General features: G+C 40.6%; 1 protein-coding gene across 4 annotated transcripts in view; it reads right to left on the bottom strand.

Moving 5' to 3' along the window:
* The window catches only part of Sos2 (SOS Ras/Rho guanine nucleotide exchange factor 2), a 101,630-nt gene that overhangs the window by 56,600 nt on the left and 19,933 nt on the right, over positions 1-25,097 (bottom strand). For 3 of the 4 annotated variants that reach the window (XM_041658369.1, XM_041658371.1, XM_041658370.1), the window contains exons 2-4: positions 16,087-16,212; positions 12,093-12,224; positions 9,965-10,129 (exon numbers count right to left, since the gene is read on the bottom strand). In XM_041658369.1, coding sequence (XP_041514303.1) covers positions 9,965-10,129; positions 12,093-12,224; positions 16,087-16,212 — 423 coding nt within the window. The remainder of the gene's footprint in view (positions 1-9,964; positions 10,130-12,092; positions 12,225-16,086; positions 16,213-25,097) is intronic. The other variant, XM_041658372.1, reaches the window with a different exon arrangement.

Below are 25,097 nucleotides of genomic sequence, written 5' to 3'. Positions count from 1 at the left end.
GTTTCAGGACAGTCAAGGCTGTTACGCACAGAAACTCTTTTTCTTGAAAATAAAACAAAAAAATTCAGGAAAGGCCGTAAAATGGCTCCATGGCTAAAAGTGTTTACTGTTTCTGCAGAAGTCTCAGTCTGTTTCCCAGCAAGAACATCAAGCAGCTCAGACCACCTGTAATAGCAGCTCCAGAGATCCGATGCCCTTGAGCATCTGTGAGTACCTGTACGTAGATGGTGCACATGGACTGATGGAGGCGCACACACACACAAATAAAATTAATTAAAAAAAGAGTTTAGGAAAAATGTGAGTAGGAGAGGAGGACACACTGGGGATGCCTGAAGGAATGGGAGGGAGGAGTCGGTTCCTTTGGGGAGTTGGAGGTGCAAATGATCAAGATGCAGTCCAGTTCCAGGGAATCTGAAGCTTTCCTTTGACCTCTGCAGGCACCAAGCACATACATACATATAAGGAGGTAAAATACTCACACTTATAAAAATAAATAAATCTAAATAAATAAGTTAAATATATTCTATGTTTTATAAAGGGAAAGGAGCTCGCAGGATGGCTCAGGAGGGTGCCCGCTGCCAAGCCTGACAACCTGAGTTTAATCCCCTAACTTATAACATACACGGTAGGTGACAGAGTGGTTCCTGCAAGCTGTTCTCTGACCTCTGTATGAATTCCCCAGTAACACACATACAACACACACGTATAAACACTAAGTAATTTTATTTTTTAAGAGTTCAGAGGAAGTAAAGGAAAAGTATACCTCTGTAAAGAAAGTCCTGTCAGATGAGAGGCAATTATGATATTAAGAGGTAATCATTCATTCATTCAGCAAAACATCTACTGGTCACCAGAAATAGCACCAACTCTTGCCAGTACAGCAGTGAATAAAGAACCCTGCCTCCCTGCTCTTACTGAATTAACTCCGAAGCTGTTCAGACTTGGTTCTCTCCATTTACCTCCACTCTGTTATTGCTGCTTGCTTTGGTTTAGGTTCTTTTTGTTTGTTTGTTTGTTTGGCTTTGTGGGGCTTTGCTTTTTGAGACACCACCTTCCTAGCTAGCTCTGGCTGTCCTGGAACTTACTATGTAGACCAGGCTGGCCTCAGACTCAAAGAGATTTGCCTGCCTCTGCTTCTAAGAGCTGGGACTAAAGGTGTGCACCACTATGCCTGGCATTTTCTTTTTGTTTTTAGACAAGGGCTTACATGGTAGTTCAGGTTGACCTGGAACTCACTACGAAGCCAAGACTGGCCTTGAACTTGTAGTTCTATCCAGTCCACAAGCAATCTTTCCATTACGGCCTGTGCTCATTACCTCTAATTCATTCATTTAGCAAGCTCACTAGTTCCTTCCTACTCTCAGATCTAGTGATATGCCTTTATTCTTGTTTGCTCTAATACTTTTTTGGCTTTTTTTTCTGAGATAAAGTCTTGATACCTAGCCCAGGCTACCCTCAAACTTGAGATCGTTTTACCTCAAATTCCTAAGTGAAGGGATTAAAAGCATGAAGATCCATGTCCAGCTTCACTAGTTCAGAACAGCTGATCATTCTCTACTTAAAGTGCATGCCTCTGAAGCCAGCACTTGGGAGGCAGAGGCAGGCGGGTGTCTGAATTCAAGGCCAGCCTGGTCTACAAAGTGAATTCCAGGATAGCTAAGGCTATCCATAGAGAAACCCTGTCTCAAAAACTAAAATGAAACAAAACAAACAAACAACATCCTCTGCCTGGGAGGAGATGGCTCAGTGATGAAGATGCTTTTGTAGAGTACCCAAGTTTGGTTCCCAGTACCCATGTAGCAGCTCGCTACTGTCTAACACCAGTTCCAAGGTTGTTGGCCTCTGTTCTGGCCTTGTGGAAACTACATGCATTTATATACATGCAGGCTAAACATTCATACACATCAAAAACAAATACGGACCCCCAAAGGCCATCTGTTACTGATTTGGTCCCCAGCCATGAAACTTTTCGGAAGTATGGAACCTTTGAGAGGTGGTGTCTTGTGGGAATAAAATCACTGGTACAGTGTGGCAGAAGTGGGTACTGGACTTCACACCTTCCTCTGTGCCCTGGTCACCATAAAGTGAGCATGGTAGAGGTGGGAACTGGACTCCACACCTCTCTCTCTGTGTCCTGATCACTGAAAAGTGAGAGAAAGACGAAGATAGTACAATACCAAAACTCCTAAATTCAAATGCTAAAGGGGTCAAGCATGTGTAGCATAGTGATATATAAGAAATGATAAAAATCAGGGCAAACTGCAAGATATATACACCTAAAATAAAAGTAGACTGCTCAATGCCAGGTATTTTCTTTATGAGCAAAGTCTGGAATCTAGATTTTTATGTGAGATTTTTAGATTTGTAAAATGTATAACTTGCCTTCAATCTATCACCATGCCAACATATCCTGTATCACTCCTCAAACCCTCTCAACTCAGAAACCCTTCTTTTTCTGGTCAGTGCCCTGTATTCCTGTCTAGACTCCCTTTCTCTAATACTCAATCCCTGTTGTGGAATATTACTTTAACTATGTAAAAGTGTGTTACTTTAACTATGTAGAGATGTGTTGCATTTGTTTATGTTACAGAATATTACTTTAACTATGTACAGGTGTGTTACATTTGTTTAACAATGTACAGATGTGTTGCTTTGTCTGCCTAAGGCACCTCATTGGTCTAATCAAAAGCTGAACAGTCAAGAGTTAGGCAGAGGAGAAACAGGCAGGGCTGGCAGGCAGAGAGAACAAGTAGGAGGAGGAATCTAGGCTCGAGGAAAAGGAGAGAAAAAGAGATGCCAGCGACCAGCCAGCCAGCCAGCCAGTTGCCAGCCAGACAGACATGGAAGAAGCAGGAAAACAGGACATACGGAATGAAACAAAGGCAAAGCCTTGAGGCAAAATGTAGATAATGAGAATAGGTTAAATTAAGTTATAGGAGCTAGCTAGAAACAAGCATAATCTACAGCTCATATTTAATAAGAGGTCTCCGTGTCATGATTTGGGGGCTCACAGTCTAAGAAACCCCACCCATCTTTTCATCACTTAATAATACAAATGAAAACTTCACACAACTTTTCAGATTCTCTCTGACTCCCCACTGTCTACTACTAATCTCCTATCTTTTCCACAGAATCACCCAATTTATACTAAAATTTCTGTTCATGTTTTCTTTATAGACAGAACTAAGGATTGAAAACCATGCACAAAAATAGCATCCGCTTAAAGGGCTTGTCCATATACGAATGGTTACACACTAGAGTGGGAAAGGATTCTGAAGTGCTAAATGACTGAGGGAACTGAACAACAGCACAGTACAAAACATTCTGCGGGCTGTGTTCTAACCAAGAATAAGCAAACAGAGCCAAGCTCAGTGTGATGACAGTCGTACAAACCGAGAAGGCTGAGGAAGGGGACTGCAAACTTGAAGGTAACTTGGGAATTTCGGCAAGACCTTGTATCAAAATAAAGTGAAAAGGGTCAGGGATGTGACCCAATGCTACAGAGCTTCCTTAGTGTGTGCCAATAAACAAACAAATAGTAGATAAATACATAGATAAATGATAGACCGACAGATGATAGATAGACAGGTAGACAGAGATAGGTTTGGAAACAGATGAGATATTACCATGCAAGAATAAGACACCCTATTCCTCTCAAGACTAGGCCTGACAAATTAAATTTCAGAGAAGCACTCTGCCCTCCTTCTCCCCCACCTTAAGCAGCAATCTCCTTTGGCATATGTTTAAATACTACTTTGCTCAGTAGTCACAGATATGATTGAAGTTGAGTTCTTCACTGTGATGTGATTATTCTCAGTAATCTGTTGATGTGTCAGCACACTTTGTAATGGTCAAATATTGCTTTTATTTTTAAATACAAAAATGTTTTTGTGTTTTTTGTCTAGAAAGCTAAACATCTCTAGAAATTAGTTTCTCAAATAGCTATTAAACATGATATATGAGCTCCTGAGACAGTGATCACTAGAAACAAGTTTAGATGTATGAAGACCACACCATGTCACACAGCTCATCAATTCACTCATAACTGGAACCACGAACACAGTCATCTGCATTTGAGCTGAGCACATGACTGGCTCTTGTGACAAACAGGAGACTGTGAAAAGGAAGTCTGAATTAAGGATCAGCAAACTACAGTACACACGCCAAATCCTGCCCACTGTCTATTTTCCTGCAGTTTTACTGGAACACAGCCCGTTGTGCAAGGCTATTTCTGTGTGCTCAGGGTGAAACGAGCAGCTGCAGGAGAGACTGCAATAGTTATCATCCAGCTTCTGTGGGAGATTGCTGCTGCTTTGTCGACACCAGGCTGTCCTCACACTTGCAGCAATCCTCCTGCCTATGCCTGCTAAGTGTTAAGATTACAAGGTATAAACCAACTATGACCGGTCTGGGGCTAGCTCTTTACATATTGTTGATGCTGAATTGGACAGGAGGTGAACAGGAGAAGAAAAGTGGGGCATTTTAACCTAGAAGGAGGTTTTCAATTTGTTAAAACTTTATTCCTTATATTGCTCTTTTAAGATACTTCTATTGAGCAATTTCAACTAAAACAAAGTTTCTCAGACTTATATGTACTACCAAAAGGTATCTAAAATGAACGACAGAATTAGGTTTTTAAAATATCTTGATGGGTGATAACTTCAAAACCACTATGAAATTTTCTGCAGTTAAATTTGAGTTAAACTTGTAATTTTTGAAATCTATAGTATGAGTTGAAAAAACCAAAAGCAGAAGAGTGCCTCATTTACAAACGTGGCTCAGATGTCTGCAAACTCAGTAAGGAGCAGGGTGACAGGGACACTTAAAGAAACTATAAGAGCATAAAAAGAATGAAATGGCCATTTCATTAGTCAATGTTGGTAGAACCAACTCTAGATAATTGTCTTTAATTTTAAAAGTCAGTACAGGAGCTGGAGGGAAGACTCAGGGGTTAAGAGTCACAGTATCTTGCATAGTCTTTCTAAGGTCTGTAGACAGAGTTTCTGGTCCCACAGCCGTTCAGTCCCAAAGAAACCCATAGAAGCTTATATTAATTATGAACTGTTTGGCCTATTAGCTCAAGGTGATTATTATTATAACAACTTAAATTAACCCATAATTCTTATCTATGTTTAATCACATAGCTTGGTTCTTCTTCTCAGTAAGGCGTCCTCACCTTACTTCTGTGTCTGGACGGTGCAGACTCTGCCTTTCCTGTTCCCAGAATTCTCTGTCTGGTTTGCCCCACTTACACTGACCAATCAGCATTTTATTAAACTAATATGAGTGACAAATCTTTACAGAGTACAAGATCATTGTCCCACAGCAAAGCCACTGAAAGGAGAGGACGCACAAGACAGTAAGGTAGGAATCTGACAGGACCCACAGGTGTAGGTCCATTCCACCTTGACGAAAGGTCAGAGAGTTGGGTTGAACTTCTGTTCTTTCAAGGTTATTGTCAACAGTTCAAATAACAGGTATGGCTAATATCCAGAGCTGGTTTTTCAGGTATTAAGAAGTAGATCTGTTTCTACCTCAAATAAAAGTCAAAGGATCCAACTAGGTTCCTATTCCCATAGGGTGATAGCTATGGATTCAACCCAGGGAGAGGTTTGCCTACAGAATGTTTTAGTCTAGGGTGTGAGAGCTACTTGTCTTGTTTTGGCAACAAAATGTTTAACAGAACTTGGCCTGCAATCCTTCAACTGGTCTGTTCATTTCCTTATATCATGTTAATGCAGTTTTTTATCTTATTCCTACCTTTGGGGCTGGGGTATTTAAGCAGATGTAAATTAAATGCAGGCAATTTTAGTATTCACTGGAACTCCCTCCAGGTACTATCCCATGGTTTCTGTTTTATTATTCTCACTTGCATCTTTGTTCTCTTAATCTTCTAATCCCCATATGTCTACTCTGGTAAATGGTCTCCTCCACCAGGAATCACTACAAGCTGGAGGGTGAAAAGCTTTGGGTGGTTCAGGTCAGGATGCTGAGCCCAGAGCGAGCACTCTAAGAAGGGGTGGGGGTGGGCTGTGCCTGTTCTTGTAGAGGACCTGGGTTGAGTTCCCAGCGCTCACATCAGGGAGTTCACAACTGGCTGTAACTCTAGTTCCAGAGGCTCCAATGCCACCTGGCCTCTGTGGACACTACATGCACTTGGTGCACATAAACTCACATGTACACATAACTACAATTAGTTTATAAATCTTAAGGCAAAAAAGAAGGAACAGGTGGGTGGGTGGGGATGGCAAGAGCCTGCTGTTGGGGAACGTGACCGACTGGAGTAGCGGGAGAATAGAGCAGTGGGAGAGGAGGGACTGATCACACTAAGAAAAACAGAGCCGGATTCTTCAATGACAAATATGAAAAGGGAAGGCTAAAGTGACATCTTAACGACTAGATTACAGACTGAGAAACGGGGATGGTGGCGGTGGTGGCGATGGCGCCATGAGAGAGACATTGTGCCTCCAACGGCAGTGAGCTCCTCTAGCCACAGCTTGGGTTTATAAACACCATTCTCTACCACAAAGGACCTAAAGTGTTGACTGTTGTTATTACTGTTGCTTGGAGAAACAACTAATTCTGAGCTTGGAAAGAGCAATATTGAACAAGATGAACCTAGACTGCCTACTGCTGAAACAGAGTGCTCCTGGAAGACAACAATTACATATTTAAAATAATCATGTTTATAGAAGCAAAGATAGAATGTTGGTTCAGAACCTGGGGAGAGAAATGAGAGATGAGGGCCAAAAGGTAGAAAGTCTCAATTAGACAGAAGAAAAAGATTATATCTAATGCAGGCATGGAGAATACATTAAATAACAATTACTGTTGATTCTGAAGTTGCTAAGAGAATAAATTTCAAAGTTCTCACCACAAATATATATATATTTGAGCTGATAGATAATATATAAGTTTATTCCACACTGTATTTATAAACCACAGCCACAGGGTAACTCTTACAGTGTAAACCCACAACTTGTCAATCTATACTTAAAAATAAACAAAAAGAAATTATTCCAAAAATGACAGAAATAAAGTCAAGTTGGAGCTTCCACCTGACCTGATCAAATGTTGGATAATTTGAACATCTAAATAACTAACTATGACCCACTGAGTAAAGTAAGAACCTGTAAATGCACATCTAAATGAACGAACAGACTTAAAGAGTGATAAGGAATAAGAGAGTCTCAAAATATTTCACAAAACATTTGTTAATTAAACAGTGACTGAAAGAGAAGATTGGTAGACAACAGCATCACTAATGAACCACGCTGGAACTGTTGTGGGTCAATGAGAACACGGTGTGCTTTGATGAGCTCCCACTGAAGACTATAACCGGATTCTAGCCAAAACACATCAGAAGAGTTCTAAACTAAGGACCAGTGAGTGACAACTGACTCGTAGTTCTCCAGAGTCATGGTCATAAAAGGTCAAGAGAAAAGAGCAATGACAACTACAAAAATAACGTAAGGCTCTGGACTAAATCCTCTTGCTGTAAGGACACCATGGGAACGACATGTGTGTTGTGTGCCGATACCGGTGCTGGTTCTGACAGTCTTACTACTGAACTGTGGGGAAATGATCTTGTCAGTAGAACATCCTATGCGGGTGGCTGACCCTCAGATGACTCGGAGCGCAATGGAGCCCTGTGCTCCCAGCCCTGTACTCCTCCCAGCCACTGTGCTCCCAGCCACTGTGCTCCCAGCCACTGTGCTCCCAGCCCCTGTACTCCCAGCCCCTGTGCTCCCAGCCACTGTGCTCCCAGCCCCTGTACTCCCAGCCCCTGTGCTCCCAGCCCTGTGCTCCCAGCCCTGTACTCCCAGCCACTGTGCTCCCAGCCCTGTGCTCCCAGCCCTGTGCTCCCAGCCCTGTGCTCCCAGCCCTGTGCTCCCAGCCACTGTGCTCCCAGCCCTGTGCTCCCAGCCCTGTGCTCCCAGCCCTGTGCTCCCAGCCACTGTACTCCCAGTTTTTCTATCTGCTTTAAGTCACTTTCAGAGAAACAAAAAGTATCTAATCATGATTTTAGAAATCAAAATAAAAATGACAAAATGAAATGCAAGTGAAAAATCAGTTTTTAAATTAGAGTACAGAATAACAGATCTCAACTACAGCTTAAGAAAGTAGTATTGTCAAAAAATTATGTGGTTTGAAAGTCTAACTTAGGCCAGTTAAACCTCTGCAAACACCAATCAATATTCACTAAAACTTCCTAGCGAGTCTACTGTCAGTCAAGGTTGACGATCACTGGCACGCACTAGGCCAGAGGCGCCAGCTTCAGCAATCGTTTCTGTTAAGTCCTCCTAGACTCTGACAGTTGATTGCTTTCTCCACCACACACTGATTTACTGGTATAATATTTAAATCACATTGTATTCAGTTATTTGTTTATAATACCTTCATTTCACACTAACACACGTTCCTTTTAATACAGGATTGCTATCTTATTAGTGCTCTACATTCTGTGCTCAGGACAGGTCCTTCAAGCAATGCTGAATTAGAGGTGAGAAATATAAGGAAAGAAAAAAGAGAAAGGGGAGGAAAAGGAGGAGATGGGAGACTGAATTTTTCCTCAAGCGGTACCTATGAACAAGAAAGGATCTGTGATCCAGAAAGGAACGACCAGAGGGCAGTAACTTCTCATAGGTTGTTTCTTCTCAGTATCTGCCCTGAGATACCAAACCATGTTCTTCACAATTACTTACATTTAATATACTAGAAACAACTCTGTGTACTCTCTTTTTAAAAATTCAAATCTCAGGAGTGTGTGGTGGCTCATGCCTAGAATTCCAGCACACAAGGGGCAGGAGGATCTCTTGTTTGACATCATTCTAGGCAAGTTCAAGGCTAGCCTGAGTTACATAGCAAAATTCTGTTATTATAAAGCAATGAAAGAAAAACTATTGAATAAAATAAACATTATCTAAAACTAATTTTCTTCAACTGATTAGGGTGGATTTTGTCCCTCCCTGTATGTAAAGATTCTTGATGGAAGAAGAGAATTCACTCCCCTGACACAGATGCTGAACTCTGGAAATACCATGCTTTGCAAACCTAGTATTTTCTGTTTTCCAGTATCAGGAACTATAAAATGTATTAATATATTACCTGGCATGAAGGCACAACCCTTTAATCCCAAGACTTGGGAGGCAGAGGCAAGGAAACATCTAGGAACTCAAGGTCAGCCTGGTTTACAAAGCAAGTTTTATGCCAGCTGGGGTTACATAGTAAGACGATGGTTTTTCTTTTTATTGGCTTTTATTGAGCTCTATATTTTTCTGAGACTATGGTTTTAAAACAAAAAACCTAATACCATCACAACAAAAAAATTGAACCCCAATGTGGTTACACATGCTGATAACCCCAGCACTTCAGAGTATAATCAGGAGGATCATGAATTTAAGGCTGGTCTGAGCTATAGAGTGAGTTCAAGGCCAGCCCAGGCTACTCAGTGAAATCCCATCTCCAAAACAAGCAGGGCTACTGAGATGACTGAGCAGGTAGAGGCATGAACCCGAAAACCTGAGTTCAATCCCCAAGCCCCATGGTAGAAGGAGAGACAGGACACCGATCTCCACATGTATGCACATGTGCGTGCACACACACACTCACAGGGAGAGACGAATAAATGTAAAAACAATCTCTGTTCTTAAAAAAGCATCCTGACAAAATGAAATGAATAAGGGTACAGATACGGAAGACACAGCTCGGCAGCAAAGCATCCCTTAGGCATGTGCAGAGCGCTGGTTCTGACCCCTCCTACTATGAAAGAGACTATTTGTACTGCAGAAAGAAGTATTCCTATTATCAGCTTATATTTGATGTATTAGCTTAAATGTGTGAATTTAATATGTCTTCATAAACTTAAAAAAGGAACTCCATTAAAATTAATTTAACAAGAGTAAAGCAAATGTCATATAGTTATTAGTATTCAATTTAAGGTTTAATACTCTTTAACACTTACCTTATCTGCACACATTGATACTTTAATGTCTTGCTGAGATATTTCATAATGCCGGATATTAAAAACATAATTACCAGCCAATTTCAAAATATCAGCTGAGATATACTCCAATACAGCCACAATGTAGAGGGACACATGGTAGTCCACTTTGTACCCCAAAACTTCCTGTAAAAAAAAATAATAAATCAATTCCAAAACAAAAGCCCTGCCAAGTATCTGTTAAACACTTAACACTCCTACTTCAGAGCTGTGTGGCTTGTTGGTGAAGGGCAAGGCCCTGAATTTAAGCTTTAGCACTGAAAGAAAAAAAAATTTCTATCTATCACTTTTGCTCATAAACCATTTTTTGAGACAGGGTTTCCTGGTGTTGCCCTGGCTGTCCTGGAACTCACGCTGTAGACCACGCTGGTCTCAAACTCAGAGATCTGCCTGCCTCTGCCTCCTGAGTGCTGGGATAAAGCCTGTACCACCACCACCAGGTCCATAAACAAAATTTTAAAAGCAGAATATCTCAATATCTGGGTACCATAGAACGGTGGTTGTCAATCTGCAGTTGTGACCCCTTTGGGGTCTCCTAAGACCATTGGAAAACACAGACCTTTACATTACGATTCACAACTAGCAAAATTACAGTTATGCAGTAACAACGAAATAACTTTATGGTTGGGGGTCACCAACATGACAAACTGTATTAAAGGTCACAGTATTAGGAAGGTTGATAAACACTGCTATAGAATATAAAATTAACAGTTGATCCTAGTATTATAGATCTTATAAAAATATATAATCTAACAAGTCTTTTATTTCATCAAACAATCTTGGCCTATATTTTTTAGCTGAAATTATTTTTTTTCATAGAATATATTCTGATCATTGTTTTCTCTTCCTCATTTCCTCCCAAGTCCTTCCCACCCATCTAACACCAAGTCTCCTATCTCTTTCTGCTTAGAAAACAAACAGTAAAATAAAACAAAACAAATTTAAAAACCATAACTTTAAAGGCATGAAATGCACAAAAAACCCATAAAAATACAAAACCATAAAACATACTATACAAACAAAAGACCAGAAAAATAAAAAATGTTCAGCTAAATTTTACTGACAGCTTCTCAACAGCTTATTGAAACCCCTGTGACAAATAGCATCTTTCTGCAAGAACCCTGCTTTAAAACCATCAAAAACATTATATTTTAATCACTGTAGCCTCTTTCAGGAGAGTGTCTATGTCAGGGAGGGAAGGGCTGTCGCCTCTACCTGCAGGTAGGTCTATGGAGCATTTTCTTGATTAATGAGTGACAAAGAAGGGCCTGGCCCTATGTGGGTAGTGCTACTCCTGGGCAGATGGTCCTGGGTTATAGTAAAACAACAACAACAACAACAAAAAAAAAAAAACAAACAAACCCAAGTTGAGGAAGCTGTGGAGAACAGGCCAGTAAGCAGCATTCTGTCATAGCTTCTGTTTGAAGCTTCTGCCTTGGCTTCCCCCTCAGCGATGGACCATAAAAAGCATAAGCTGAAATAAATTCTTTTCTCCTCAAGTTATTTTTGGTTGTGGTGTTTATCACAATAAGAGAAAACAAACTAGAAGGAGGGGCTATTGAAACTTCTACTAAAAGGTCTTCAAATCTACACACACCAAGCATATTCTACAGATTGTTCTCTAGTGTCCTTTTCCAAATTATACAGGATAATTTAAAAACACTCAGAGCCCTTAGCTATTACAACACTTTGAGAATCAAGGTCTACTGCACTAGAATTAACAGGAGGTAGTAGTGTAGTGGTCACTGGAAGATACCACAAAATGCCACAATGTATTATTGCTATTAACTGTGTGTGTGGAGGGGAGAATGTGAGTCATGATTTCATTAGGGTACATTATTTTTATTTCATTCTTCTCTTTGGGGGTGGGTGGACAGCATGCTAGAGATTCAACCCAGGGTATCACTCACACAAAGCATATCACTTATATACACACCTACTCCCTGTTTTTATTTTATACACATATTATAATGTACATAATACATACACAAACAGATCGTTAATATATATTATATATGTGTTTTATATACATATAATTTAAAATATTATTCATTATGAAGAATTCCCCCAGTATCTAATCTTTTATTACCTTCAAGGAAGGATGGATTTTGTCCACAGGTAGTAAAAGAGGATTTCTTCTTTTACGTTTCTCGATGGCAGACTGGGCATCAGCAATTGCCCATTTATCAATAGGGTGAGGAAACGTCTTTTGGACTCGTTCCTGTTCGGATCACAGGGGGCATTCAGAATCAGCAGAAGTGTTTTTAAATAGGAAACTCATATAAAACTCAATCAATCAGTCTCTTTAATACAGAAAACAGCAGGGAATAGTATGTTCTGATCCCCTGAAAGAAGAAAACCCTTTTTGTTTTTAAAAAAGTCCCTAGCCGAACCCTGATTGCTCTTCGAGCTGATGAGGGAGGGGGACTTGATCGGGGGAGGGGGAGGGAAATGGGAGGCGGTGGCGGGGAGGAGGCAGAAATCTTGAAAGAAAGAAAGAAAGAAAGAAAGAAAGAAAGAAAAGAAGGAAAGAAAGAAAAAAAGTCCCTAGCCATAGTAGAAAACCTATAATCCCAGCACTGAGAAGGTAGAGACAGGAAGACTACTAGTTCAAAGCCAGCCTGTGCTACACAGTGAGTTGAGGCCAGTTCAAGCTACACAGTGAGACCCTGTGACAAAATAAATATTGTCAACAGGACAATCGAGATTCTATCATATAATTTTGTCACATGAATTTTTTAAGTTTATCATGCAAGCAGTGGACAGAATAGTTCAATATACTGCCTGTGTAACATGAACAGATTGCCTGGAGGTGGAGGAGAGGAGAGGAAGGGAAGGGAGGGGAGGGGAGGGGAGGGGGGAGGAGAGGAGAGAAGAGGGGTAGGGAAGAGGAGAACTTGAGGGAATGGGATGGTTGAGATGGAGGAAGGACAGAGATGAGAGCAAGGAGAGAGATATCTTGATTGAGGGAGCCATTACAGGGTTAGCAGAAACCTGGCTCTAGAGAAATTCCCAGGAATCCAAAAGGGTGACCCCACCTAGGACTCTGGGCAATAGAGGAGAGGGGGCCCGATCTTGACTTGCCCTGTAGTCAGACTGATGCTTATCTTAAATATTACCTCAGAGCCTTCATTCAGCAACTGATGGAGGTAGAGGCAGAGGCAGAGACCCACATCTGAGCACTGGACTGAGCTCCCAAAGTCCAGTTGAAGAGTAGAAGGAATGAGAATATGAGCAAGAAAGTCAAGACCATGATGGGTTTACCCACTGAAACAGTTTGCCTGAGCTAATGGAAGCTCACCAATTCCATTGGACAGGGAAGGAACAAGCATAGGACCAAACTAGTCCCTCTGAATGTGGGTGACAGTTGCATGGCTGGGGCAGACTGAGGAGCCACTAGCAGTGGCACCAGGATTTATCGCTACTGCATGTACTGGCTTTTGGGGATCCCATTCTCTTTGGATGAATACCTTGCTCTGCCTAGATACAGTAGGGAGGGTCTTGGAACTTCTACAAGGCAATGTGCCATACCCTCTCTGAGAACTGGATGGGAGTGGGATGGCAGGGTGTGTAGAGGGAATGAGAGAAGGGGAGGGAGTGGGAACTTGGATTGGTATTTTTTTTAAAAAAAATCTAATAAATTAAAAAAGAAAAAAAGAAAAGAAACCAAGTCCTTTGCACCAGAGTAATGGGAAAGATGATATAAAGGCATGTAGGGAACTGGCCAGAAGCTCCCCACTGCAGGATCAGGGTAGAGAGGTTTTCACTCATTTAAGACTTGGCTTTGAGCCACCGGTGCCCTACACAGTCATCTGGGAAAGTGCTTTTCAGCTTCAGCTGCTCAGACACCCAGAGGCTGCTGCTGCTGTGGCCTTACACAACCTGGCTATAGCTCAAGCTGTGGCAGACCATGGTCTTGTACACATGGTTTTGCAGGCATGCAGAATACAAGAGTGATGAGGGTCATATAGGCTTCCACTCAGATTTCAAAGTAAGCAATGTGTGATAGGGTTAGGATTCCTGTAGGAGGCCCCTGGGAAGGCTATGTGTGAAGCTGTAAGAAAGTCTAAATTGCAATGGAGATACCAGGATGTTGAAGATACCAGGTATGTGGAATATAGACTGAGGTAGGCTTCAGAGAAAAAGTCTCATCAGCTATAAATGGCAAGGCCACAGGAGTGTAACACACTCTGGAGGCCGGACATGTACTTAGCACAGCTAGGGCCGTGATTCAGTCTTACTTTGGTCCTATCATGCTTTTCTGCACCCCTCTTCCCCCTTTGGAATGGGCCTGCTCGCCCTGTACCAATGCATATTGGAAGTAATTCTCTTTTTGATTTTTACTGAGGGTCACAAACTAAGATTGCTTTGATCTTACTGGAAACTTTGAATTTAAGCTTACGAACAATGTTAGAACTGTTAAGAATCTTGGAACCTCTGGAGAGAGACAAGAAGCATTTTGTATTATGAGATGGCAATGAGCCTTTGGGCCAGGGGAAAAGTTATGGTTTGAACATGAAATATGCTTTATAGGCTCATGTGTTGAAATGCTTGTTGTTATTTTGGGAGATCTGTGAGCTCTAGAAAGTAGGGCAAGCTGGAGAAAGTAGGTCAAAAACTGGACTTATGCTTTCGAAGCTTATCCCTGGTTCCTCAGTCACCCCATACTCTGTCTATTGTGAGCAGGGAAGACTTCTTTCTCCCTGCTCCATTCCCACTATCGTGACCTGCTCCAACACAAGGACCCAAACAGTTATGTACTGAACCCTCTGAAACTGTGAGTTGAAATAAATCCTTCGTCCTTTAAGCTATCCTCTCACAGGTATTCTGATGATAATTATGAAAAAGTAGCCAATGCACACACTTTATTATGGATAGAAAATTGAGTTCTTTGTAACTGTTAGCTATTAAATTAAACTGCTTGGCTGTGTGTGCATCATCTATGAAGATGTACTTTTATTCTCCATAGCTAACAGTACAGCTACTGGTTCATATGTTAGACATAGAAGTGACTTTGGTAGAAACTGCCAAACAACTTTGCATAGTTGTTATGGCATTTATACTCCCACTTGTAACATAAAATTCTAGGCAGTTTTCATATTTGCCTGTATGTAGTATAACCAGCCCCTTTCTTAGTTTTTTACTTTTGGTGGCTGTTAAAGTTCATTATGATTTGAATTTCTATTTTTCAGGTGGCCTCTGAGCTTTACCAATTTTTCGAGTGCTTATAGACAATTAGAATATTTTTCTTTTTGAGTTTCTATTCAAGAATTTTGCAAATCTGGGGAGGAAGATAGGTTTTTTTGTTGTTGTTTTGGTTTGGTTTTTTGAGAGAGAGTTCCTCTTTGTAGCCCTGGCTGTCCTGTAACTCACAGAGATCTGCCTACCTCTGCCTCCTGAGTACTGGGATTAAAGATAGGTGTCTTTTTCCCTAGTCTGTCACTTGTAACATTTTGTATGTAAAGTTCAGGCTAACCTCAAATTAGGGATTCTCTGCTCCCGGCATGTGAGTGTTGAGATTATAGGCAACCTGGTTAATACCTTTTTATATTCTTAATTTTAATATTTAATAGTCACTGTGTTTTCAGTCATTGCTAAAACAGTATTTGCTTAATTCCAAATTATGATACTATTTTCAGCATTTTCCTCTACGAACTTCATAATGTATTTTTATATGTGAGGTTATGATCTCTTTAGTTAATTTTTGTCTATCGTAGGAGACAAGTTGCATTGTTTCCCCCTCCATTTATCCACACACTTTTTCTTTCAAATTATTATTTTTTTTGTGGGGGGACAGGGGCTCAGGACAAAGTTTCTCTGTGTAGCCCTGGCTAGTCTGGAACTCACTTTGTAGACTATGCTGGCTTTGAATTCACAAAGATCTGCCTGCCTCTGCCTCCCAAGTGCTGGGATTAAAGGTGTGTACCACCACCACCTAGCAACTTTCCTTTATATTTCTTGAAAATGAACTAAGCATATATATCACATGTAATTTCAGTGGTTTTAGTTTCCATAGAAATTTAGAATGACAAAGATGCAGAAATTAATTTCATGGGTTCTTTATGAAATGACATAACTTTTACCTCTACATCTTGAACAGTCCTTGGTTGAGCCATGCATAATTTATTAAGCAGCTGAAAAATCAGTTCTTCAATATAATAAAGGGACTCTTCATTAGCTGAGAGGGTGGGATGTACTTGTTCCTGAACCTTGAAAAGAGAAATTCTCAGTTAAGGCACTGGCAAATTAATATGAAATGAGCAAATTCAATGAGAATCCTACATGTAGTTACTACTTTACTAAAACGGTTATATGACAACATAAATATTTTTAATGCCAAAAATGTAAGGGTAGCTTGAGAGATGGCTAAGCAATGAAGACTCCCTGCTGCTCTTGCAGAAGACAACAGTTAGATTCCCAGCACCCGCATGGCCACTCACAACTGCCTGTAACTCCAGACTCAGGGGACCCATATGTCCTCATCTGACCTCTGTGGGCACTGCAAGCATGTGGTGCACAGATATATGAAGGCAAAACACCCATACACATAAATTTTTTTAAAAAAATTAAATATAAAACACTATTTGTTGGTCTGTGTTCCTTTTTCTCAACTGTTTTTTAAATATTTTTAAATTATGAGAATCTATAAAAAGTCAGTGGACCCTCTATTTCCCACTATTAAAAAAATGTGTTCAAGGCTGGGAAGACAGCTGTCAATCAAGTGCTTATCTTGCATATATAAGACACTAAGTTCCATCCCCATAATCGAGTAAAAGCTGGGCGTGATGGTACATGCCTGTAATCACAGCACGGGGTAGGTGACGCTGGCTAGGTCACTTGAGCTGGCCAATAAGCCTAGTCTACTTGGTGAGTTTCAGACCAGAGAGAGATCCTGCCTCCAAAAGCAAGGTGAGGATTGATGCCTAAGGCTTACTTCTAGCCTCCACATGCACCCAGACACACCATCACCAATACATGCACCCAGACACACCATCACCAATACATGCACCCACAAAAATATACATACTCATGCAGTCACTCAAACATCCCCACACATACATGACAAAGCATACTCCCTAAAATATTTTGTTTCTTTTTTATCTTAACCATTTATTTTGCTTTATAAATAATACCATTCAAAATTTCCACCTCCTCCCATTTCCCTCTTACTCCTTCACTCCCCCCGCCCCCAGTCCTAAGAGAGGGCAGGGTACCCTGCCCTGTGGGAAGTCCAAGGCCCTCCCTGCTCCATCCAGGCCTAGGAAGGTGTGTGACAAAACAGACTAGGATCCCAAAAAGCTAATAAAAATATTATACATAATATTTTAGAGGAATCATAGCTATCTTTAATCTACCTAAAATATCTACTAGAAGATGTGAAAACTAGGTCCTGAGTCCCAGTAGTAGACAGAGATACTTCTGAAAACCCCTACTAGAGAGAGTCTGAAGTAGGGCATGCTCAGTATTCACGTGCCCCTAACTGCCACTACTCAGTTACAATTCCTTTGAGCTCTTACAATTTTTTTTTCTAAAGCTAGAACCTGGTAATTTACCCTAATAATCCAGTGTGACTGGATATAAGAAGCACAGTAACCGTTATACCTGAATACTGCAAACAGCTGTTGAAAAGCACTGAGCAGTGCTCTCACTTTTATGCCAAGCACTAAAAAGGATGTCAGTACTATCGACACATGGAACATAACAGAAAGCTTAAACAGCCTCACAATTATTTCTGAAAACTGGTTCAGTAACTGGAAAGCTTTTCCACAAAGAAATCAGACTGAGATAATTTGGTTATCAAAGTTTAGCATGAAATTTTCCCTTACACAGAGTAGAACACTCCTGAAAATTATCAAGGCATAAAACAATGTATTTTTTATAGGATTTGTTTGTTTGTTTATTTATTTATACAGTATCCTGCTTGCAGGCCAGAAGAGGGTGCCAGATCTCATTATAGGTGGTTGTGAGCAACCATGTGGTTGCTGAGAATTGAACTCAGGACCTATGGACAGCAGTCAGTGCTCTTAACCACTGAGCCATTTCTCCAGCTCCCCAAGCAATGTATTTTTTTCCTCTCCTACCCTCTAAGTCTGTGGGATCGGCGGAGAAGCTTCTTCTTTCACTCCTACATTAATATTTGTGTCTTATTTTTTGAGCAGTATCTCAGAGAGCTACTAACTTTACTAATCTTGTCAAGGACCAACTCCTGACTTTTTTCTATTTCTGTCTTATCTGTATTCTGCATTTTAGCTCTGATTTCTTGAGATGGCCACTTCATCATCTTTTTCATCTTTTCTAACCTATACAATGTCTATAAAAATCTACCTTTGTGAAAACTAAGATTTTTAATAAATTTTCATAATCAAAGTAATTACTAATTCCTAATATACTTTAGAATCCAGAATTCATATACATAGGGATTTTTTAGGCTACATATTCCCATGTAGCGTAGAGTGGCTCAGCCTCCTCCACGCCAGGATCTGCAGAGGTGTACTGTCAGTCCTGGGTTACACGTGCGCTGTAAAGATGTCCTGCACTGGGTCTGACAATAACTGCATGTGGTGTATAAAAACAAAAGCATGCTTTGTTAGGTTTGGGGTTCTAGCTCATTGACAGAGTACTTGCCTGGTACAGTCAAGGTCTCAGTTTGATATCCAGAGCATAAAAGAACACAACACAAAATCTCGTAACTTCCGGTTTTAAAGTTTGTTGAGACTACAGTCCACTACAGTTGGCATCACTGACAAAGTTGTTCAGCATTTAAAGAAGAAATACAACTATCTTAAGCAAACTCAGTAAACTGAAAAAGATTGACACACCTACTTTAAGATTAGCTTAGGTAAAAACAAAAGACAAAAATGATATGCCATAAGCCATTTTCATCCAAAAACTCAGGAAAATCAAAATAAAATATCAGCCAGTTAAATTCCACTACACACACACACACACACACACACACACACACGCACATAGGTACGCAATACCACAAACCAGTTTGGTTTCTCCTAACTAACAAAAGTTGGTTTAATGCTGGAATAATCAAGTAATATAATTCATCATGTTAACATATTAACAGAAAATTTGTATCCATGCCAAAAGATGTAGAAAAAGCATCTGAAAACAAATCCAGCATGCATTCATGATAAAACTTTTCAAAGTGTTTCCTTAATTTAATGGAAAATTTTTATTTGTGAAAGGACATCTGTAAGAATACTATATAGTAAAATCATAGTTTGCAGCACAAATTCTAATTGGTCTTAATAATAAAAACTCAGACTCAGATATAGGGGTTAATGCTGAAGCTTGGAGAAGCAGAACAGCCAGCTACTAGCTCTTACCTCTACCTCAGACCAAAAGCGCGATCCTGTCTCCACAAATCCTCAGACTGAATGCTCACTCTATGAATCTTCAGACTGAATCTTGTCTCCTCTGCCTTATATTTCTCTCTCTGCCCAGCCACATCACTCTTGTTTCCACCTCTCTGGTGTTGGGATTAAAGGCAGAGGTCACCTTTGTGTGAGCTCTGTTTCTCTTTTAGACAGATTTAATCTTGTGTAGCCCAGGGTGGCCTTGAATTTACAGAGATCCATCTGGTTGTCTCCCAAGTGCTGGGATTAAAGGTGTGTGCCACCACTGCCTGGCTTCTATGGCTAACCAGTGGCTTAACTTTGTACTCTGATCTTCAGGAAAGCTTTGTTAGATCACAAACAAATTATTACTACATTAATTAATGATAAACTAGCAAAAGCTTGCCTCCGAGATGAAGAGAAAGGCAAGGCAAGGCTGGAGGTTGCTCCCCACAAACTGAAGGTAAGATGATGCTCCTGATGACGACAACACCACACAACACTGAACATGAGTTGGTGCCTACCTAGAGCCCTTATCCCTACTGACTAGTGTTCCTGGCACTGGAAGGTACTCTACATGCTACCAAAGGAGAGAGGTGAACTTCAGACTGGATACAAACCCTTCAATCTACAATGGAGACCTGCTGGCAAGATACACTGGTGGCACGAGAGCTGTGAAGTGAGCAACCAATATCCATGGGATGGAGCCATCTTTGACACTGGGACTAGACAGGTCAAGGACTGCTGTTCTGCTCAAGGAACACAGCAGTAAAATGACTTCTGGTGACATTCCGTTATGTTCATAGCTCAGAGTCTTGCTCAGTCATCACCAGAGAACTCGCGTCTACTGTAGATGAGAACTAATATAGACACTCAAAACCAGACATTATGCAGAGCGTGAGATACCTTGAAACACTCAATTCTAAATGGAATTTCTTCATCAAATCCCTCCCCTAAGGGCTCAGGGAACCCTGAAGAAGAGGAGACAGAAAGACTTTAAGAGCCAGAGAAATGGAGGACAGCAAGGAAATAATGCCTTCTAAACACAGCAAGACTGATGAACGTATGAACTCACAGTGGCTGTGGCAGCATGCACAGGGCCTGTATGGGTCTGACCAGATGTGGTCCCAGAATCAAGACCAGAGGTGGACATATGCCTCCATTCCTAACTTAGAAGCTGTCTCTAACGGATAACTGCTCACAAAGAAAAACTTAGTTTTTACCAACAGAGTCTCACTGGGTATAAGGCCACTCTTAGTCCAGGTCCCATGCACAGCAGTAAATGGCCAACACAAAACAAACTCAGTGTCATTTCTGGAGGTTCACTGTCCCATAATGTTTTGTCAGACACTTTATTTCTAGAGTCGCAGGTCTTCTGCACATATGTTATGGCGCCCAGTTTTGTGTTTTTATGGGATTTCTGCATGGATGAATGAACATGTCTTTCTTGTGATTCTTCTTTGGCTCTTTTCTATGCTTGTTTGATTTTACTTTCTCTTATTTTATTTCATCTTATTTATGTTTTAAATTCCTGTTTGTTATCTAATGAAAGAGAAAAAAAGTTGTGGACTTGGAAGGGAGGGAAGGATCTGAGAGAAATCCAGAATATATTGTATAGTAAAAATCTATTTTGGGGGCTGGAGAGACGGCTCAGAGGTTAGAAGCACTGGCTGCTCTTCCAGATGTTCTGAGTTCAGTTCCCAGCAACCACATGGTGGTTCACAACCATCTGTAATGAGATCTGGTGCCCTCTCAGGCATAAATGCTGGCAGGATAGTATATAAACAAACAAATATTTCTAAAAATCTATTTTCAACTTTAAAAAATTTAAGGAAAAAAAAGAGGGGCCAGCACTCAGGAGGCAGAGGTCAGAGATTCTGAGTTGGTGGCCACACTGGGGGGCGGGGGGAGAAAAGAAAAAGAAAGGGTAAGGACAATTTCTATTATTTCCACTCCACATTATATAGAGGTCCTAGCCAGTGCTTAAGCAAGAAGACAAAAGAAAGTATAAGAATCAGTAAGTAGGTCTGAGGGGTGGCTCAATAGCTCAGAGAGGTTGCTGCTCAAGCATGAAGGCCTGAGTTCAAATCTCAAGCACCCACATAGAAAAATCTTATAACCCCAGCAAAGCAGGAAGTGGAGACAGGAGGATGGGCTTGCTGAACCGGCCTCGCTCTATGTCAGTGGGAGGCCCCGAGGTAAGGGAAGAGGATGGAGAATCTTGACCAGGACTCCTCCTGTCCTCCTCTAGCTGCTATACACATGCCTACACACATATACTGAGAGAGAATTAGGAGAAAACTTAATTTGCAGATGATTTGGTTATTCCTTCTGATGATTCCTGGGTGCTGAAATATCCAGATAAAAATTTGTGGGTGTCCTGCTGAGACAGTGAGATGAAGTTATCATCTAAATCAGTAGACTGACCTTCCTCTTTGGGCAGTGTCAGTCTAGCCTACTGAAGACTGAGCAATAAAACATTCTTTTCTCTTCTGAGTAATAAGGAACCCTTTTCTCTCTTCCTCAATACATTTGAGCTGAGCTTCTGCACTTTAGACTAAGACTCACTGGGAACCTACAGCACTGGCTCTCCTGGTACTCAGGCTGCAACCATGCTATGACTTTCTTGGGTCTTCAACTTAATAAAAGCAGACCTTGAACCTCCCAGCTTCCCCAACTGCATAAGCCAATTTCTTCATAGTAAATCTCTTTTAAAATGTGCATACAAGCATATTGTGATTAGTTCTGTTTTTCTGAGACTCCAGACTAATATACTCACATAGGGCAAAACTACTTTACAAATAAATTATCTGAATTCATAAAAAACAAACTTTCAATTCTATGTACCATCAACAAATATAAAATTTTAAATAATAGCACTGATAATATAACTTTTAAAATAATGTGCCTTGTACTAAATCTTACCAAAAACATGACTCCTATTCATAAAACTACACTACACTGAGAGAAATTAAAGATGAAACAAATTAATGATAGTATCTGCTTTGTGAATTATCAGGTGTATGTATACCAATTCCTCCCAAACTAACGCATAAAGTTAATAAAATCTCAATCAAAACAACTTGCTGTAATTCAACCAACAAGATAGCTTTCAAAATGTAGACAAAAAATATAAAAAAAACCCTAAGAATAACTATATACCATTTGCGATTTATTCCTTTACTCTGTATGTACTAAGCATTCTTCTGTATGCTTAATAAATTTACTGCTTCAAAACAAAAACATGGTTATCATAGACTACTCAAAAGACCATATAAAACAGTTCAGCAAAAAATACAATACTGAAAACTATATAAAGCAATGCATAATCCTAAAAACAACATACATATACATACATACACATACATACTTATATACACACATACATATACATATATGTGTGTGTAATATATACATATATATACATATATACATACATATGTATGTGTGTGTATATATATGTATGTATATATATACAGATATCCCACATACCACTTCTCATTAAGACTTTGATGTATACAACACTAAACTAAAATCAAGAATGAGAAAACCTTGTATCCTGCCACATTACTAAAGGTGTTTATCAGCTGTAAAAGTTCTTTGGTGGAGTTTTTGGGGTCGCTTATGTACACTATCATATCATCTGCAAATAACGAAAGTTTAACTTCTTCCTTTCCAATTCGAATCCCTTTGATCCCCTTATGTTGTCTTATTGCTATTGCTAGAACTTCAAGTACTATATTGAAGAGGTATGGCGAGAGTGGACAGCCTTGTCGTGTTCCTGAGTTTAGTGGGATGGCTTTGAGTTTCTCTCCGTTTAATTTAATGTTAGCTGTCGACTTGCTGTATATAGCTTTTATTATATTTAGGTATGACCCTTGTATCCCTAATCTCTCCAATACTTTTATCATAAAGGGGTGTTGAATTTTGTCAAATGCTTTTTCAGCATCTAATGAAATGATCATATGGTTTTTTTCTTTCAGTTTATTTATATGCTGGATTACATTGATAGATTTTCGTATGTTGAACCAGCCCTGCATCCCTGGGATGAAGCCTACTTGATCATAATGGATAATTTTCCTAATGTGTTCTTGGATTCGGTTTGCCAGTATTTTGTTGAGGATTTTTGCATCGATGTTCATGAGTGAGATTGGTCTATAATTTTCTTTCTTGGTTGAGTCTTTGTGTGGTTTTGGTATCAGGGTAACTGTAGCTTCATAAAAGGAATTTGGCAATGACTCTTCTGTTTCTATATTGTGAAATACATTAAGGAGTATAGGTATTAGGTCTTCTTGGAAGTTCTGGTAGAATTCCGCATTGAAACCATCTGGTCCTGGGCTTTTTTTGGTAGGGAGGTTTTTGATAACCTCTTCTAATTCTTCGCGACTAACAGGCCTATTTAGATTGCTCATCTGGTCCTGGTTTAACTTTGGTATATGGTATTTATCTAAAAAAGTGTCCATTTCCTTTACATTTTCCAGTTTTGTGGACCCAGCAATACCACTCCTGGGAATATACCCAAGAGATGCCCTATCACATGACAACAGCATTTGTTCAACTATGTTCATAGCAGTATTATTTGTAATAGCCAGAACCTGGAAACAACCTAGATGCCCTTCAATGGAAGAATGGATGAAGAAAGTGTGGAATATCTACACATTAGAGTACTATGCTGCGTTGTCCTCTTGGCTATGGGAAGTAGACAAAATTGCCAAGGAGAAAATTGAGATCTTGGGGGTGGGGTGGGATGGGGGTAAGGGGAGATGGGGAGAGAGGGGGGAGAGGGAGAGAATGGGGGGAGCTTGGGGAAGGGGGAGGATTGGGATGAAGGAACGTTGGATGGGGGAGCACGAAAGCACGGTTCTTAGTTAAGGGAGCCACCTTAGGGTTGGCAAGAGACTTGAACCTAGAGTGGCTCCCAGATACCCAAGCCGAGGTCCCCAGTTAGTTCCTTGGGCAGCTGAGGATGGGGAACCTGAAATGACCCTATCCTAGAGCAATACTGATGAATATCTTGCATATCATCATAGAACCTTCATCTGGTGATGGATGGAGACAGAGACAGAGACCCACACTGGAGCACTGGACTGAGCTCCCAAGGTCCCGATGAGGAGCAGAAGGAGGGAGAACATGAGCAAAGAAGTCGGGACCACGAGGGGAGCACCCACCCACTGAGACAGTGGAGCTGATCTATTGGGAGCTCACCAAGGCCAGCTGAACTGTGACTGAAAAAGCATGGGATAAAACTGGACTCTCTGAGCATGGCGAACAATGAGGGCTGATGAGAACCCAAGGACAATGGCACGGGGTTTTGAACATACGTAATGTGCTGGCTTTGTGGGAGCCTAGCCAGTTTGGATGTTCACCTTCCTAGAAATGCACGGAGGGGGGAGGACCTAGGACTTACCACAGGGCAGGGAAATCTGACTGCTCTTTGGGCTGGAGAGGGAGGGGGAGAGGAGTGGGGGAAGGGGGAGAAGGGTGGGAGGAGGGGGAGGGAAATGGGAGGCTGGGAGGAGGAGGAAATTTTTTTTTGTTTTTCTTTTCTTTTCTCAATAAAAAAAAAGTTAAAAAAAGAAAAAAAAAGAATGAGAAAACCATGGGTAGTAGGAAAATAAAAAAAAATCAATATAGAAGAAAGGCTAAAGGGGTGCTCAGGATTAAATTAAATTATATGACAGAGTCATACAATAGGTATCAGGGTCACCAGTACAGACAGAAGCACGTCAAAAGACTCTGAAGAACTG

This window comes from Microtus oregoni, unplaced genomic scaffold, assembly GCF_018167655.1.
Source record: "Microtus oregoni isolate MIOR12 unplaced genomic scaffold, Mior012 000009F_ref0000495, whole genome shotgun sequence".
Lineage (NCBI taxonomy): Eukaryota > Metazoa > Chordata > Mammalia > Rodentia > Cricetidae > Microtus > Microtus oregoni.
Note: the sequence above shows the minus strand (reverse complement) of the source record. Positions and strands in the feature narration are given on the sequence as shown.